This window comes from Podospora anserina, chromosome 4, assembly GCF_000226545.1.
Source record: "Podospora anserina S mat+ genomic DNA chromosome 4, supercontig 4".
NCBI lineage: Eukaryota > Fungi > Ascomycota > Sordariomycetes > Sordariales > Podosporaceae > Podospora > Podospora anserina.
Window position 1 is genome coordinate 1,435,800 of NW_001914850.1, and position 14,450 is coordinate 1,450,249.

The 14,450-nt window shown below is 54.1% G+C and overlaps 4 protein-coding genes across 4 annotated transcripts; 2 read left to right on the plus strand and 2 right to left on the minus strand.

Moving 5' to 3' along the window:
* Positions 1 to 450: 450 nt before the first annotated feature.
* PODANS_4_6930 (uncharacterized protein) lies at positions 451 to 3,546 on the minus strand (the record flags this gene model as incomplete). Its single annotated transcript, XM_001906111.1, has 1 exon — positions 451 to 3,546. One exon carries the CDS (start codon positions 3,544 to 3,546, stop codon positions 451 to 453), a length of 3,096 nt encoding a protein of 1,031 aa, XP_001906146.1.
* Positions 3,547 to 7,937: 4,391 nt separating this feature from the next.
* PODANS_4_6920 (uncharacterized protein) lies at positions 7,938 to 10,972 on the plus strand (the record flags this gene model as incomplete). Its single annotated transcript, XM_001906112.1, has 5 exons — positions 7,938 to 8,057; positions 8,203 to 8,239; positions 8,296 to 8,397; positions 8,453 to 9,435; positions 9,509 to 10,972. The coding sequence occupies 5 exons, from the start codon at positions 7,938 to 7,940 to the stop codon at positions 10,970 to 10,972; spliced, it is 2,706 nt and encodes a 901-aa protein (XP_001906147.1).
* A 763-nt stretch (positions 10,973 to 11,735) lies between these two features.
* PODANS_4_6910 (uncharacterized protein) lies at positions 11,736 to 12,524 on the minus strand (the record flags this gene model as incomplete). The annotated part of the gene is made up of 2 exons (XM_001906113.1): positions 11,736 to 12,379; positions 12,446 to 12,524. 2 exons carry the CDS (start codon positions 12,522 to 12,524, stop codon positions 11,736 to 11,738), a joined length of 723 nt encoding a protein of 240 aa, XP_001906148.1.
* A 961-nt stretch (positions 12,525 to 13,485) lies between these two features.
* Positions 13,486 to 14,379, plus strand: PODANS_4_6900 (uncharacterized protein; the record flags this gene model as incomplete). The annotated part of the gene is made up of 1 exon (XM_001906114.1): positions 13,486 to 14,379. The coding sequence occupies one exon, from the start codon at positions 13,486 to 13,488 to the stop codon at positions 14,377 to 14,379; it is 894 nt and encodes a 297-aa protein (XP_001906149.1).
* Between the last annotated feature and the right edge of the window lie 71 nt (positions 14,380 to 14,450).

The window sequence follows — 14,450 nt, forward strand, 5'->3', positions numbered from 1 at the left end:
AACGTCCGGAGAATTCCTTCCTTGTGTCCGTCTGCAGCAGCTGGTCATCTTCCTCACTTGCATTGCATCATGTGGCTAGGGTTTCTGTCGTCCTATTTACTTGCTCCCTATTCACTTGCTCTCTAATCACTTTCATCCTATCTAGTGTCATTGTAAAGAGCATCCAGTTTAAAATATCACTACAGAATAGATAGCTAATAGGAAGAAGAGAAACACCGAGAGCTGAACCAGGCCTCAATATAGTAACCTTTTAAAACGCCAAAATCAAACCCCGCCAAACCCGGTGCTCTGGACCGCAGAGACTATCAGACCTCTAGTCTACCCAAGGGATATCTATCTATAGCAACCAGCCCTAGTATAACTCCCAATACCAAAACAAAACAATCAACCATAACACCATCCCAATGCAATGCCTCCTCCCAGCCCAATCCCCTTTTCCTTTCGCCAAAACTACAAAAATACAAAGAAAACAACCGCAACCCCCCCAAGAAGCAACGCCGAAACAGCCCCAGGATGAGCCTCCTTCATCGCTCCACTCCCAACAACAACAATCGCCGGCCCAGAGCTACTAGAAGAAGCTAAATCGGTGCTCTCGGCCCCCAAAGCGGCGGCGGCAGCCGTTTCAACGCTGGGCGAGTCGTTCATCCCTGCCTGAGCCGCAGCAGCAGCAGGTATCGTTCCGTTCCCAGCCGACGTCGTGGCATCGATCGGGTATATTACCGTCAGTTTGAATACTGATGTTGGTGCGCTGCCAGCCGTGTCAGCATTCGTCGGGGAAGGAGTGTTATCAGTCATGGAGGAGGTTATCGGACCTGTTCCGCCGTTGCTACCTTTACCGTCTTTTCCCTCACCCCCACCAGATGCCGTTGACGTGGGCGCAGGACGCCTGTTGTTGTCGTCGTCGCCGTTGGATCCGGCGTCTGTTGTGGTCTGCGAACCGCCTTCGCTGCAGGTGCTACATGGGCTGTTGGGGTCTTTGCCCTCGCCGTTGTTGTTCTCTCCGTTTTGGCCATCGCGATTGCCTCCGTTGCCCATATTGTCCTTGTTGTCCTTGTTGTCCTTGTTGTCCTTGTTGTCCTTGTTGTCCTTGTTGTCCTTGTTGTCCTTGTTGTCCTTGTTGTCTTTGGAGTCAGTGCCGCCAGTGGATGTGCTGTTTCCGCGGCCACCGCCCATGTTGTTGCAGTCGCCTCCCGGGCGCTGGCAAGGGCTATCAGAGCCGGACCCAGAGCTGCCTCTATCGTCGCCGTTGCCGTTATCCTTGTCCTTGTTATCCTTATTGCCCTTGTCCATACCGTCCATGCCATCCTTATTGTCCTTGTTATCACGGTCGTTCTGGTCATCATCACCAGAGCCCCCTCGAGAGCCACCAGATCCATAGTCACGGTTGTTGCCATCTCGGTCCTTATCATCCTTATTCTCACGACCATCATCGGTGCTGCCACGATCTGAACCAGAACCAGAGTCGCCCCTGTCCTTTCCGTCCTTGTTGTCACCACCGTGGATGCTCTCGCAGATATCGCATGGCTCCTTGTTGTCAGATCCCGAGTCACCACCATTGCGCCCGCCGTCTCTGTTATCGTCAGAGCCGGCGTTGCCGGAGCCGGAGCCGTTGGAACCGCCCTTGTTGTCCTTGTTATCCTTGTTGTCCTTGTTATCCTTGTTGTCATTATCCCCACCGCCATTCACGCTGTCGCAAATATCGCAGGGCTCATCATCACCGTTTCCATTCCCATTGCCGTTACCGTTATCGTTTCCGTTGTCGTTTCCGTTACCATTGCCGTTGTTGTCTTTATTATCACCACCGTTGATCTGGTCACAAACATCACAGCCAGAGTCCGATCCTGACCCTGACCCCGACCCGTTGCCAGATCCTGATCCAGAATCACTACCAGATCCAGACCCAGATCCCGACTCCGACCCAGAATCAGCTCCAGCACCAGCAGTAGCACTCGCCCCCGCCTCCGCCCCAGCAGTAACAGTAACCGTAACCGTAACCGGCTCAGGAGTAGCCTCACATCCTGCTCCTGCTCCCGTAGTATCAGCGACCATAATCGTCGACACAAACGTAATCGTAGACGTAACCGCCACGTTCGCCTCGTCAGTAACAGTGATGGTAACCTCCTGCGTGAGCGTCGTAAGAGCCCTTGATGCCCCCGCCGTAGCGTTAGCACCTGCCCCAGCACCAGCACCAGCACCAGCATCTCCAGTGCCAACAACCCCCGGGTTGGGGAGGACACCAGGGGCAACGGTAGTGGTGATGACGGTAGGTTGCCCGGCGGCGTCGGTTGTGCTGATGGTGGCGATTGTTGCTGCTGCTCCTGCACCGGCGCCAGCATCGGCGGTAGCGGTGGCGTTTGCTGCTGCTCCGGCACCGGCATTCGCATCGGCCCCGGCCCCGGCCCCGGCTTCCGCTCCGGCACCAGCACCTGCAGTAGCGGTAGCGGCAGCATCTGCTCCAGCAGTGGCAGTAGCACCAGCACCAGCATTCGCATCAGCGCCCGCACCCGCACCCGCAGAAGCCCCAGCACTAGCATTTGCACTGGCTGCCGCTCCGGCATTAGCACCAGCACTGGCGTTAGCATCAGCTCCTGCGTTGGCACCGGCTCCGGCGCTGGCAGTTGCTGCTGCGTCTGTCCCAGCTCCGGCATTGGCATCAGCCCCGGCTCCTGCTCCGGCAGTAGCATTGGCGGCAACATCGGCTCCGTCACCCCCAGCGAGAGTAGAAGTGACAGTTGCGACGGCTCCAGCAGCATCAGTTGCTGTGATGACTGTGACAGCTCCTGCTCCGGCTCCAGCAGCACCGCCAGCCAAGGTGGAAGTGAGGGTTGCTACCGAGCCGGCGGCATCAGTGGTGGTGATGACTGTCACCGCGGCATCTGCCCCAGCTCCTGCGCTGGCACCGGCACTGGCACCAGCGTTGGCATCAGCACCTGCACCTGCACCAGCGGTAGCATTGGCAGAAGCATCAACTCCAGCAGTGGCACCCGCTCCGGCAGCAGCGATGGTAGATGTGAGAGTAGCCGCCTGACCGTCGGCACCGGTGGTGATAATTGTGGTGACTTGTTCTCCTCCGGCAGCAGCGCCAGCCCCGGCATTCGCATCGGCACCAGCACCAGCAGTAGCATTACCAGCTGCTCCAGCATCGGCCCCAGCCCCAGCAGTTGCGTTACCAGCAGCACCGGCCCCGGCTCCAGCAGTGGCAGAAGCATCAGCCCCAGCTGTAGCTGTAGCCGTAGCCCCAGCAGTGGCAGAAGCATCAGCACCAGCACTGGCACCAGCACCAGCCTCACCCCCTGCTCCCGCTCCAGCATTCCCATTAATCGTCTCATTAACCATCACCAACCCACTCCCCACAACCCCACTCGTAACACCACACCCCTCCAAAAAGCCCTGCAAGTCAAACCCCCCCCTCCCCTCCCCCGTCTCACTCCCCGCAATCTCCGCCAACCCAATCTGAACCCCCTCCTCAATAACCAACGGCTGAGGCTGGGTATACAGCATAGTAATCATCATCACCTGCCCCGTCCCATTTCCCCCATTGACCATCATAAACGGCACCAGCGGGTTTGTCTCCGACGTCAACACCGGGTTCTCAAAATCCCGCAGTCTCAGCCCCGACTGGAGGTACGTCAAGGACAACTGTGCTGCTGCAACGAGCGAAGTGGGATCGAAGACTGCAAAGGAGGAGATATTAAGAGACATGGAGAGACCAACGGCGAGGTAAGTTCTGTTGAGGGCTCCCTGAGGAAAAAGGAGGATTGGTTCTTGAGTGAGATCTACAGAGGGGGTTAGTTATCAGAGGAAGAAACAAAAGGAGTGGAGGAAGGGGGTATACCGTCAAAGGTGCATTGCCCTCCGGGCGGGAGGATAGTATTCCCGATTTTCATGAGAACATTCTTTGGTTGGGGTGGCTGCTGGGCATCGCCAGCGCCATTTTCACCACCTTGTCCGTTGCCGGCTTGTCCTTGACCGTTGCCGTTGCCATTTCCATTGCTGGATCCGCCACGGAATCTCCCTCTCCATCTACTCCTCCAGCTTTGACCTCTTCCACTGCCGCTGTACCCTCCTCCATATCCACCCCCATAACCACCGCCACCACCATTAAACCCAGGACCGGCAGCGGTAGGGTCAAAGTTCTCCCCGTTTGGACCAGGGCTGTCAACAGCTGTGTTGAATTCGCCATCTGGACCAGGGCCGTCGACATTGTTGTTATTGTTGCCATTGTTGCCACTTCCAAACCCAAACCCAAAGCTCCCACCAAAGAACCCACCTCCCGGGGCACGAGAGAAAAGCCCTGCTTGGGCTGTAGAGCCCAAGAGGGAGACGGCAAAAACGGGCAGCAGTTTCATTTTGGGCCGCTATCCCTCTGTTACCAAAGCAGAGATAAGACGATGTCGTGTAATGTCAAGTAGATAAAGAGACAAAAGAGAAAAGTATATCAAAAAAAAAAGATGAAGGTGTGTTACCAAGCATAGGGAGAAGAGAAACGTAACCAAATTTCTTCTTGTGATACTTGGTCAATTGAGAATTCAAAAATGCGAAGAGAGAAGAAAACTCTGAATGATGGGATGAAAGGAGAAAGAAAGTCCTGGGGATAGGCCGCCTTGAATATCACCTCACTTAACCTGGATACCAAGCCAAGGTCGACCTGTCGTGACGGACCACTACGCGGACGAAATGGAACAAGCACAAGGTCATGATACAATCAACCTGGTCAACGGTTGAGAGCCCATTCCTAGCATAGAACTTACATAACGTTCCTTGCATAATGTGAAGATAAGGTGGCGGTCGGCTTGAAGTTGACCCTCGTCTGAGCAACTCTATCTTGCTTTCAGTAGAGACGGGACAGGTTAGATGAGAAGGGCAAAGGACCACAAGTTTGGTACTGGGGACCAGATGGGGACCCCGGCCCGGCCGTCCTGTGATGGGGACTAACAGCACTTGCTGGCATTTGTGCTGTGTAGATGATGGATAACAGGGAGAACGAGTTTCCGTTGGAGACTTCTCCAAAGTATGGCTGTGGGATGTGCTGCTAGCCGGTTTCAGTAGCTCAGTGTATGGCAGGCCAACCACTAATGTGCGCTGTGTCCGGGCTTCCAAGGCCGGTCGGGCCTGATCTGTTTGGACTTGGATTACCGGCCGGCCCGGGCTCCGGACTGGGCTAGGTCTAGGACCAGATGAACATTCACGATGAGAGATCTGCACTAGTTGGCTTCACTTGAGATGTGAGTCGTGTTGGTTGGATATAATGACTAAGAGAGGTCTGGACAAACAGACCCCAAACGAGACAAGCATGGCAGTGTCCAAGTGCAAGTCTAAAGTGCCGGTTGGGGACGGGAGCTGGGGGCTGTGGCAAGCTAAGATCTGAGATCTCCCCTTCCCGCCTGTCATCATAAATTTGCGGAAGATGTTCTTGGAAGCGGTTTGGCCTGGCTGGCCTCGCGGGAGAGCGGCACAGATCATCTGCGGCGGTTGGAGAGCTGCGCCGTGCGGCACCGAGGTGTCGGCTCACCTTGGCATGTCACCTTTAGCCTCTCTGGGAGAAGAAAAGACTGGGAAGGAGTACGGCTTCCCCATGTTCCAAAGTCCATGGCCGGAGGAGGTCGTTTCGGATATGTTTGGAAACGCCAAGCTCTGGATTTCTCTGGTTGCTGGTCAAGGCCTCGGGTTTGTTTTCTGGGCTTCTCGGTTTGTTCCAGCTCAAGATAGAAACATGGCGTTCCAATAACGGCCAAGTGTTTTGGGAGGGTAGTTTCCTTGTGGTGCAAAAGTCTTGGAATAGACAAATAACAATGATGATGCTCGTCGATTGGGAGCTATTCCTATTAAAACTAGGACTTACAACTTGATCAGGTTATAATTATAGGTATATTATTGGTTATAATATTAGTTAGCCGAAAAAGCCGAAAATTAGTGGACTGGTAGTATTAGGAGTGTTGATATACTTTATAAAAGCTAAGACCTCTTTTCTTTATAATTTACCTTGCGTAATCCCGTTAGTTTTCAATAAACCTAGCAGTTTAAAGTTATATAATATTACCTTATTTTTAGGCTTTAAATTTAGTATATCCCTTTAGCCAAAGCGGCGCTGCTTTTCCCGAGCTCTACATCCTGTTCTCCCATGAGCTTCGCTTTAGTGCCGTGACACAATAATATTTAATTTATAAATTTTCTTTTTCAATTTATCGTTTATTTATTTATTATTTTTTCAAATTTAAACTTTTTAGATTAAATTTTGTAATATTTACTTTAGAACTTTATAGTCGAAGATATTTACTATAAATTATTAATTTAAATTATTTCAATTAGTAACTTTAATGAAATATACTATATTTTATATTGTGGGTAATTATAATAATAATAAAATTAGAGCTTTATTTATGAAAAATTATTATTGGATTTATAACTATTAAAACTACAAGTAATAAATTAATTAAATATATAATTATAAGTATAAGTATAATATTGATTATAATACTAATTAACTAAAGAAATCGATAACTAATGGAAAGGTAATACTAAAAGTATTTAAATACCCTATAAACCCCAAAACCTCCTTTCCCTATATAGCTCACCTCACGTAATCCCGTTAGTCCCCCACAGACCTGGCGGCCTAGCGCCATGCAATACTACCTTATTTCTCAGGCCTTAAATTCAACAGTCCCCTCTCTCGCCAACTAATTCTATGGGCACGTGCTGAAGTTGAGGCCATTGTTTTTGGAAGACGCTGAGATGGGCGAGAATCATACACACCATACGACGTTCCGCAGCATGCTGATTTCTGACTGATTTCTGATATCGGGTCTTGTTGGTGGTGGGTGGTGATGATGCAGGTCGATGCAGGGCGGAAGCTGTACACCTGTTGGTTGAGATGAACGATGGGCGATAATGGCAGGCTGCAGAGCACGAACCAACCGCTCAAGAGATGCCCTTCTGGGAGAGATGCATGAGGGTTAGGGTTCACAGCATATGCTCAGGTGGAATCAGAGCTCCGTGGTCGGGTGTTTGCCGTGTTTGACAGGCCTCTAGATGACAATAAATATCTCAGAGGCTCTCTGCTGTGTTTCCCCATCAAAAGTTCCGTGTCACTTGTGTGGGAAGCGCAATTGGCGACAAAAGAGGAGGCGGCGATGATGGCAGAACGGTTCGCCCAGGAGCAGAGAGGTTGGAGCCGGTCCGGACCTCCTTGGCATTAATTGGCACCACCGTTAGCGCGGATCTTGGCTCCCGCTTGCGCAGAACCCGGGGAGGGGTGTCGGATGGAACGTCAACCGGAGCAGCCACTCAGAGATCGAGACTCTTGATATCTGACCCGACAGCGACTTGCTTGTGATGCCTGACGATGTCCCGGCGCTGCCCCCGGTTGCTCTGCTGACCCCTTGTTGGAGGGATGGGAGGAGGAGAGGAGGGTTACCAGAGAAAAGCATCAGCTGAACAAAGGCGAAAGCGGCCAGGGCGGCGGGAACTGAGCGAACTGAGCGAGACACAGCGCCCGCTCCCCCGTTGCCCGTCAATTGCCCGCCAAGTACTGAGGGATCACTCAGGCAGCTGTGGGTGCCTCATCAATCCTGTTTCATCAACCACACAAGAAAGGCTAACGAGAAGCTTGTTTCTCGACTCAGCCCGGTGCGCCGTCACGTGGAAATGGCGATACCGAGCAGAGCTACCTGCCCAAGATAGCAACCCATGGACATGCAGCAAACAGCCCGGTCCGGGGGCATATTCTGTCAGAAGTGATATATAGTCATCTCCATCTCCCCCGACTCCTCCAGGTCAGGTCCCCGTGCCCCAGGTCATTTTGTTTCGACCACATCTGGAGACGAGACCGGCCCTCTTTCCCTCGACCTTTTTCTTCTCTTTTCGGCGACTTTGTTCTTGTTGTGCTCGCTCGTTGTCTGACACGTCCATCAACACAAAACGGACGTACCACACACACGATGGCAGGCGGTGAGCTTACGGGCAACAGCACCGGAGCCCCTCCGCAAGCTGGTGTCCTCGAGGGCGTCAACCCGATTGTGTATACGCCTTCCAACCCCATCACTCTTTTCATCGTACAGGTATGTCGTTGACACCTCCGCCGTCCGACCTCACCAACTCCCAGGTCCAGAGCCGCGGGCCGTGTTTCGTTTCACGGCCCACGCGGTGACCGGGCCGTCGTGTTTCTCGGCTTGACTAACAATAGACGCGTGCAACAACACACAGGCCATCATTGTCATCATCTTCTGTCAATTACTAGCTTGTAAGTTACCTAGTCATCTCACGAAGCTAGGTTATGCTGACTAACCAACCGTTCAGATCCGCTACGATGGCTTCACCAACCTCGTGTTATCGCCGAGGTTCTCGGCGGCATTCTGTTGGGCCCCACGGTGATGATGAGGATACCCGGGTTTGAGGCCGGTATGTTTCCTAGAGTGAAGATGATGTGTTTGGTGTTACTGACCATATTCAACAGCAATCTTCCCGCCTGCGTCTATGCCAGTCTTCAACAATGTCGCCAACCTCGGTCTCATCATTTTCTTGTTTCTCGTTGCGTTGGAAGTAGACATCCGTCTCTTCACGCAAAATTGGAAGGCCGCCCTAAGTGTAGGCATGGCCGGCATGATCTTGCCCTTTGGCCTTGGCTTTGCCATTGCCTGGGGTCTGTACAAGGAGTTTCACGTCGACGAAGCTATTGGCTTTGGCGTCTTCGGATTGTTCATCGGTACAGCCCTTGCGATCACTGCCTTCCCCGTCCTCTGCCGCATTCTCTCCGAGCTGAACCTCCTCCGCTCGGGTGTCGGTGTCACCGTTCTGGCTGCCGGCATTGGAAATGACGTGACAGGCTGGGTGCTTCTCGCGCTCTGCGTCGCCTTGACCAACAACAGCAGTGGCTTGGCCGCGCTCTGGGCCTTGCTCTGCTGCATTGGCTGGACTCTGTTCCTCATCTTCGCCATCCGGCCACCCTTCATTTGGATCCTCAAGCGGACCGGAAGCTTGCATAATGGCCCTACCCAGGGAATGGTTGCGCTGACCTTGCTCATGGTTCTGGCCTCCTCTTGGTTTACTGGTGGGTTGGTATCATATCCCAAGGATCCCATACATACGCTAACTGGACCAGGAATCATTGGTGTTCATCCCATTTTTGGAGCCTTCCTGGTGGGACTGATCTGTCCCCACGATGGCGGTTTCGCTATCAAGCTTACTGAGAAGATTGAGGATCTTATCTCGGTCCTCTTTCTGCCTTTGTACTTTGCCCTGTCTGGGCTGAAGACCAACCTAGGTCTTCTCAACGATGGTATCACATGGGGTTACTGCATCGGGGTCATTGCCTGCGCCTTTGCTGGTAAGATCATTGGTGGCACCCTCGCAGCTCGCGCCAACAAGCTGCTCTGGCGTGAGAGTTTCACTATTGGCGCCCTGATGTCTTGCAAGGGTCTGGTCGAATTGATCGTGCTTGTGAGTGTCGCGTGACGATCTGGAACTTTTGGTAACGGGCATACTGACAATATTGCAGAACATTGGTTACCAGGCAGGTATCCTGTCCGAAACCACCTTCAGCATGTTCGTTGTTATGGCTTTGGTCACAACCGTAGCCACGACCCCCATGACAAAGCTGCTGTATCCCAAGTGGTACCAAACCAAGGTTGAGCGATGGAGAAAGGGTGAGATCGACTGGGACGGCAACGAGTTGAACCCCTCTGAGAGCCTGCAGGGCGGTCTCAAAAAGGGCGTCGACTCTCAGATCCGCCGTCTCATGGTTCATCTCCGTCTCGACAGTCTCCCCAGCCTCTTCACCTTCATCACCATCCTCAGCCCCGAAAGCGTCACCAAGAAGCAGGTCGAGCCCGAAACCCCTGATGCCGAGTCCACCGAGGTCATCATCAAGAAACGCCCCCTGGAAGTCCACGGTATGCGCATTCTCGAGCTCACCGACCGTACCTCATCCGTCATGCACCTCACCGAAGGCGAAGACTTTTACTCTCTCCGCGACCCCGTGGTCAACGCCTTCCGCACCTTCTCCCAGCTCCACGACGTCGCCGTCTCGGGCCGCGTCGCCGTCGTCCCCGCCGACTCCTACGCCGAAACCCTCATGACCCAAGCCCACGAAGTCTCCTCCGACTTCGCCCTGATCCCATGGGGCGAAAGCGGCTCCATGTCCGAAGACCAGTCCTTCCCCGTCACAGCCGACACCAACGAGCGCTTCAAATCCTTCACCCATCTCGACTTCATCAGCCAGACCCTCGAGAAAGCCTCCGCCATCTGCAACGCAGGCATCTTCATCGACAACGGCTTCGGCGGCATCACCAAGCCCGTCGACCGCCCCGAGCTCCAACGCACCAAATCCGCCATCTCCATCCGCAACCAAGCCGACGTCGCCGTCCTCCCCGTCGCCAACAAGTCCCACCACGTCTTCTTCCCCTTCTTCGGCGGCGCCGACGACCGCGTCGCGCTGCGCATCGTTCTTCAACTAGCCAAGAACCCCCACGTCTCGGCCACCATCGTCCGGATCAACAGCAGCGAAAAAGAAAAACTGTCCTCCACTGCCAAATCCGCTGCTGCGTCGACCACCACGACGGAAGACAACAGCGAGACCAACAAGACTGCTGTCTCTTCTTCTCCCGTCTCTGGAACTGACGTTGAGGATGGTGCGCTTTACGCCACGCTCAAGAGCTCTCTCCCGGAAGACCTCGCTACTAGAGTGAATTTCTCTGAGGCGGATGTCCCCGCTGGGAAGGAGGAACTCAAGGAGATTATCCTGCTTGCTCAACAAGCGGTGGGCAACACGAGGGACAATGCCGGTGATGTTGTCGTTTTGGGCCGACGCAATGCCAAGAAGGGGTTTGCTGAGGTCGGTGGGAGCAGCAGTAGCGCTGCTGGTGGCGGGGTGCCGGACCTGAAGACTACCGTTGGGGAGGTAGCGGAGAGGTTGATCACCACGGGGATCAGGGCTAGTTTGTTGGTTATTCAGGCTGGGGGGCGAGGGCAGGCTTGATGAGTCTTGATGATGGTGATGATGGTGATGATGATGATGATGGATATTGAGGTTAACGATTGTGTGATGGATGTTTGGGAATGATTAGATGTGTAAGGATGGATGGGATGAATGGTTATAGGTCACGGGGTCATGCTCTCGGACACTACAACTGATGGTTAATATGGGAATAGGAGCGTGATACCCCCTCTTTCGTTTTTGGGATTATGTTAGGTATATAGGTCATGGTTTATGGGTAGCGATCTAGTTTGCATACATAACGAGTGGCTGTTTTGTATCCTCTGATTTGTTATAGCTGTTCCCGGAGCAGGTAATCGGGATGCTCCTCTCCTAAGCTTCCATGCAATCCTGCTTGCAGTGACTGATGAAGACCTAGTCAAATCGCCGACCATGCCACTTTTAAGATTCCGCCAACGACTTCACACACACGCCTGCTGAAACACACGAAAAGGAAAACACTTTCTCTTCTTTTTTATCTACCGCAAAGCACCTAACCTCTCCAAATGCCCGCAATGCGCCCCAGACCTTAAAATACCACAGAATTTGCATTTACATGATTTCAAAGACAACAGAAAGCAGCCTCCTCGTGGTGATGTGTGCTCTATGCCAAGAAGCCAGAGGGACTATCCAACCTTGCAGTGAAGCAAAAGCAAGAGAGAAAGGTGAGACAAAAGCCATATCGGAAACACAAGCGTAGCAATATACCACACCCTGGGGGAGTCGTCTCTCCAACTTTGTACAACACTCTTGTCCCCCCGCAAACTTATTGCGTCCCATTCACCCCCCCCTTCACCAACTTCCCCTCCGTCTTCTCAAGATACTCAACCATATCCGCAATCGTCGCCACCCTCAACCCCCACCTCCTCGCAAAATCCACGCACGCCTGCCCCCTCATCATCCCCGGCTCCTCCCTCACCGCCCGTCCCTCAACCTCGATCCCATCCTCCACCAACTCGCTAATCACTCCCGCAGGCTTCTTCCCCGCCAACCTACACAAGTCGATAGCAGCCTCGGTATGCCCCCGTCGATCCCTCACACCCCCCTCCCTCGCCCTAAGCGGAAAAACATGTCCCGGCCTCCTGAACGTCTCGGGGGTGGAGGCAGGATCAGCAAGCTGCCTGCACACCAGCGCGCGGTCGTGGGCCGAGATGCCCGTCGTGACGGACGGGTCGGCCGAGTCGACCGAGATGGTGTAGGCGGTCGTGCGGAGGTCCTGGTTGTGGGTGACCATCTGGGGGAGGTCGAGGGACGAGCAGCGGTCGGGGAGGATGGGGGCGCAGATGAGCCCGCTGGAGTGCCGGATCATGAAGGCCATTTGTTGGGTCGTGATTGACTCGGCGGCGATGATGAGGTCGGCTTCGTTTTCGCGGGAGGGGTCGTCGAGGATGACGACGAATTCGCCGTTGCCTGGGGGGCGGGGGGCGGGGAGTTAGCATAGGGGGTTTGGGTAGGGGAGGGAAAGGGGGAGCATACGGAAGGCCTCGATTGTGTCGGGGATGGAGTCGAACTGTGAGGAGTCGATGTTGTCGACTGCGGTGGTGGTGGAGGGCATTGTTGGGGCTTTGTTATGTGCGCTTCCAACTGGAAGTCGCTACGGCACAAGAGTTGAAAGGGTATAAACGTTCAGATTATTTTGTTTGGTTTGCGGCGACAACGGTCAAGCAGGATGCGCGCACGCAATGATGGTGGTGCTGGGACCGAGTTAGCTGTCTGGCTGGCGCTCGGTAGGTCGTTCGGTTGCAGTGGGGGTTCAGTCGGCTCAATTGCGACTTGTGAGGGGTCCCCGAAAAATTATAAAGTTGGAGAGCGACTTCGGGGCGAATGCACCAAGGGTCCTATTGTATAGCGGCGGCGACTTTCATTACTCGGCTTCCTTAGGAGGAGTCTGGATTGGGACGAGACCGTGGTATATATGTATATACAGCTCGGTGATCACCTGCCAATTTATGACGGTGAACCCAGTCGCTCGGTACAAGTCACACGAGGACGTCTCTATTCGGCAGCGGGCAGCAGGGTTTCCCGATTGTGGGGTTACTTTCACCACTCTGGCGATGCCGAAGAGTTGGTCTGTTTGACGTGATCACTATTTGCTATGGCTTTTACAAATCTACAAATTTAAGGGGAGGGATAGTGAGAGAGAGTGAATATGTCACCAATTACCAACTATCCAGGTCCCCTTACATAACATTGTCCCCTACAAGATGACGGTCGCTGACAAACAACCGCCATGCCATTGACCGCATTCCCACATGGAATTTCTCATCTGCCCCTCGCTGCGGGCGGCGGCTCGGCTTTCACAGGAACAGATTCCCCGCGGCTGATGGATGGACGGCTGCGGGGCACAAACGCCGAGCCAACGCTAGAATTGTTCTGGAACCCTGCAAGTCCTTGGCAGTAAGACCCATGTCGCTGGGAATCTGCATCTGACGTTGCGCGCGCGCGCAAGCCAATTCCAGCTCTTCTCTCAAAAACCTCAGCATCCCGCAAGGTGCCCGCCAGCCAACATCATCACCATGCGGTCCTCCCTCCTCCGCCCAGCCACTCCCCGGGCTCTTCTCCGAAGACCGTCACAACCACCCCGCCGTCTCCTCCCCCTCCTCGCCCACCCATCACAACAACCAAACCCCCCACCATGTCGCCCCCACAGCACAACCACCACCTCCAGCGTCAACGAAACCGAAATCTCCCACTTCTCCTCCCTAGCCTCCTCCTGGTGGGACCCCCACGGCCCCTCCCGCCCCCTCCACCTCATGAACCCCCACCGCCACGACTTTATCCGCTCCTGCCTCTCCTCCTCCCCAACCTCCCCCCCTTACTCCTCCCTAACCTACCTCGACATCGGTTGCGGAGGAGGCATCTTCGCCGAATCCGCCGCCCGCCTCCCCGCCACCCTCTCCATAACCGGAATCGACGCCTCCCCCGTCATAATCTCCGTCGCCAAATCCCACGCCAGACGAGACCCCTCCCTCGCCCAAAAGCTAAGCTACCTCAACTCCCCAATCGAGTCCCTCGTCCTCCCCCCAGTCGACATCGTCACTTGTTTTGAAGTAATCGAGCACGTCGATTACCCCTCTCAGTTTTTGGGGGAACTGATAAAGTTTGTCAGGCCGGGCGGGTGGGTCGTCATGAGCACCATTGCGAGGACGTGGACGAGCTGGGTGACTACCAATCTTGTGGCGGAGGATATCTTGAAGATGGTGCCAAAGGGGACGCACGACTGGGGCAAATACCTTCATGAGTATGAGCTGCGGGAGTGGTTTAGCAAGGAAAACTCACGGGAAGGGAAAAAGGTTTGGGGAGACGCAAGGGTGATGGGGGTGGTGTTTGTGCCGGGGTGTGGGTGGAAGGAGGTCAAGGGGAGTGAGAAGATTGGGAATTATTTCTTTGGTGTACAGAGGTTGGTTTAGGCCAGGGGGGGTTATCTCAGAATTGAGAGAGGGAAGTTGTGTATGATTATGACCTGGGCGGGACGGGGGTG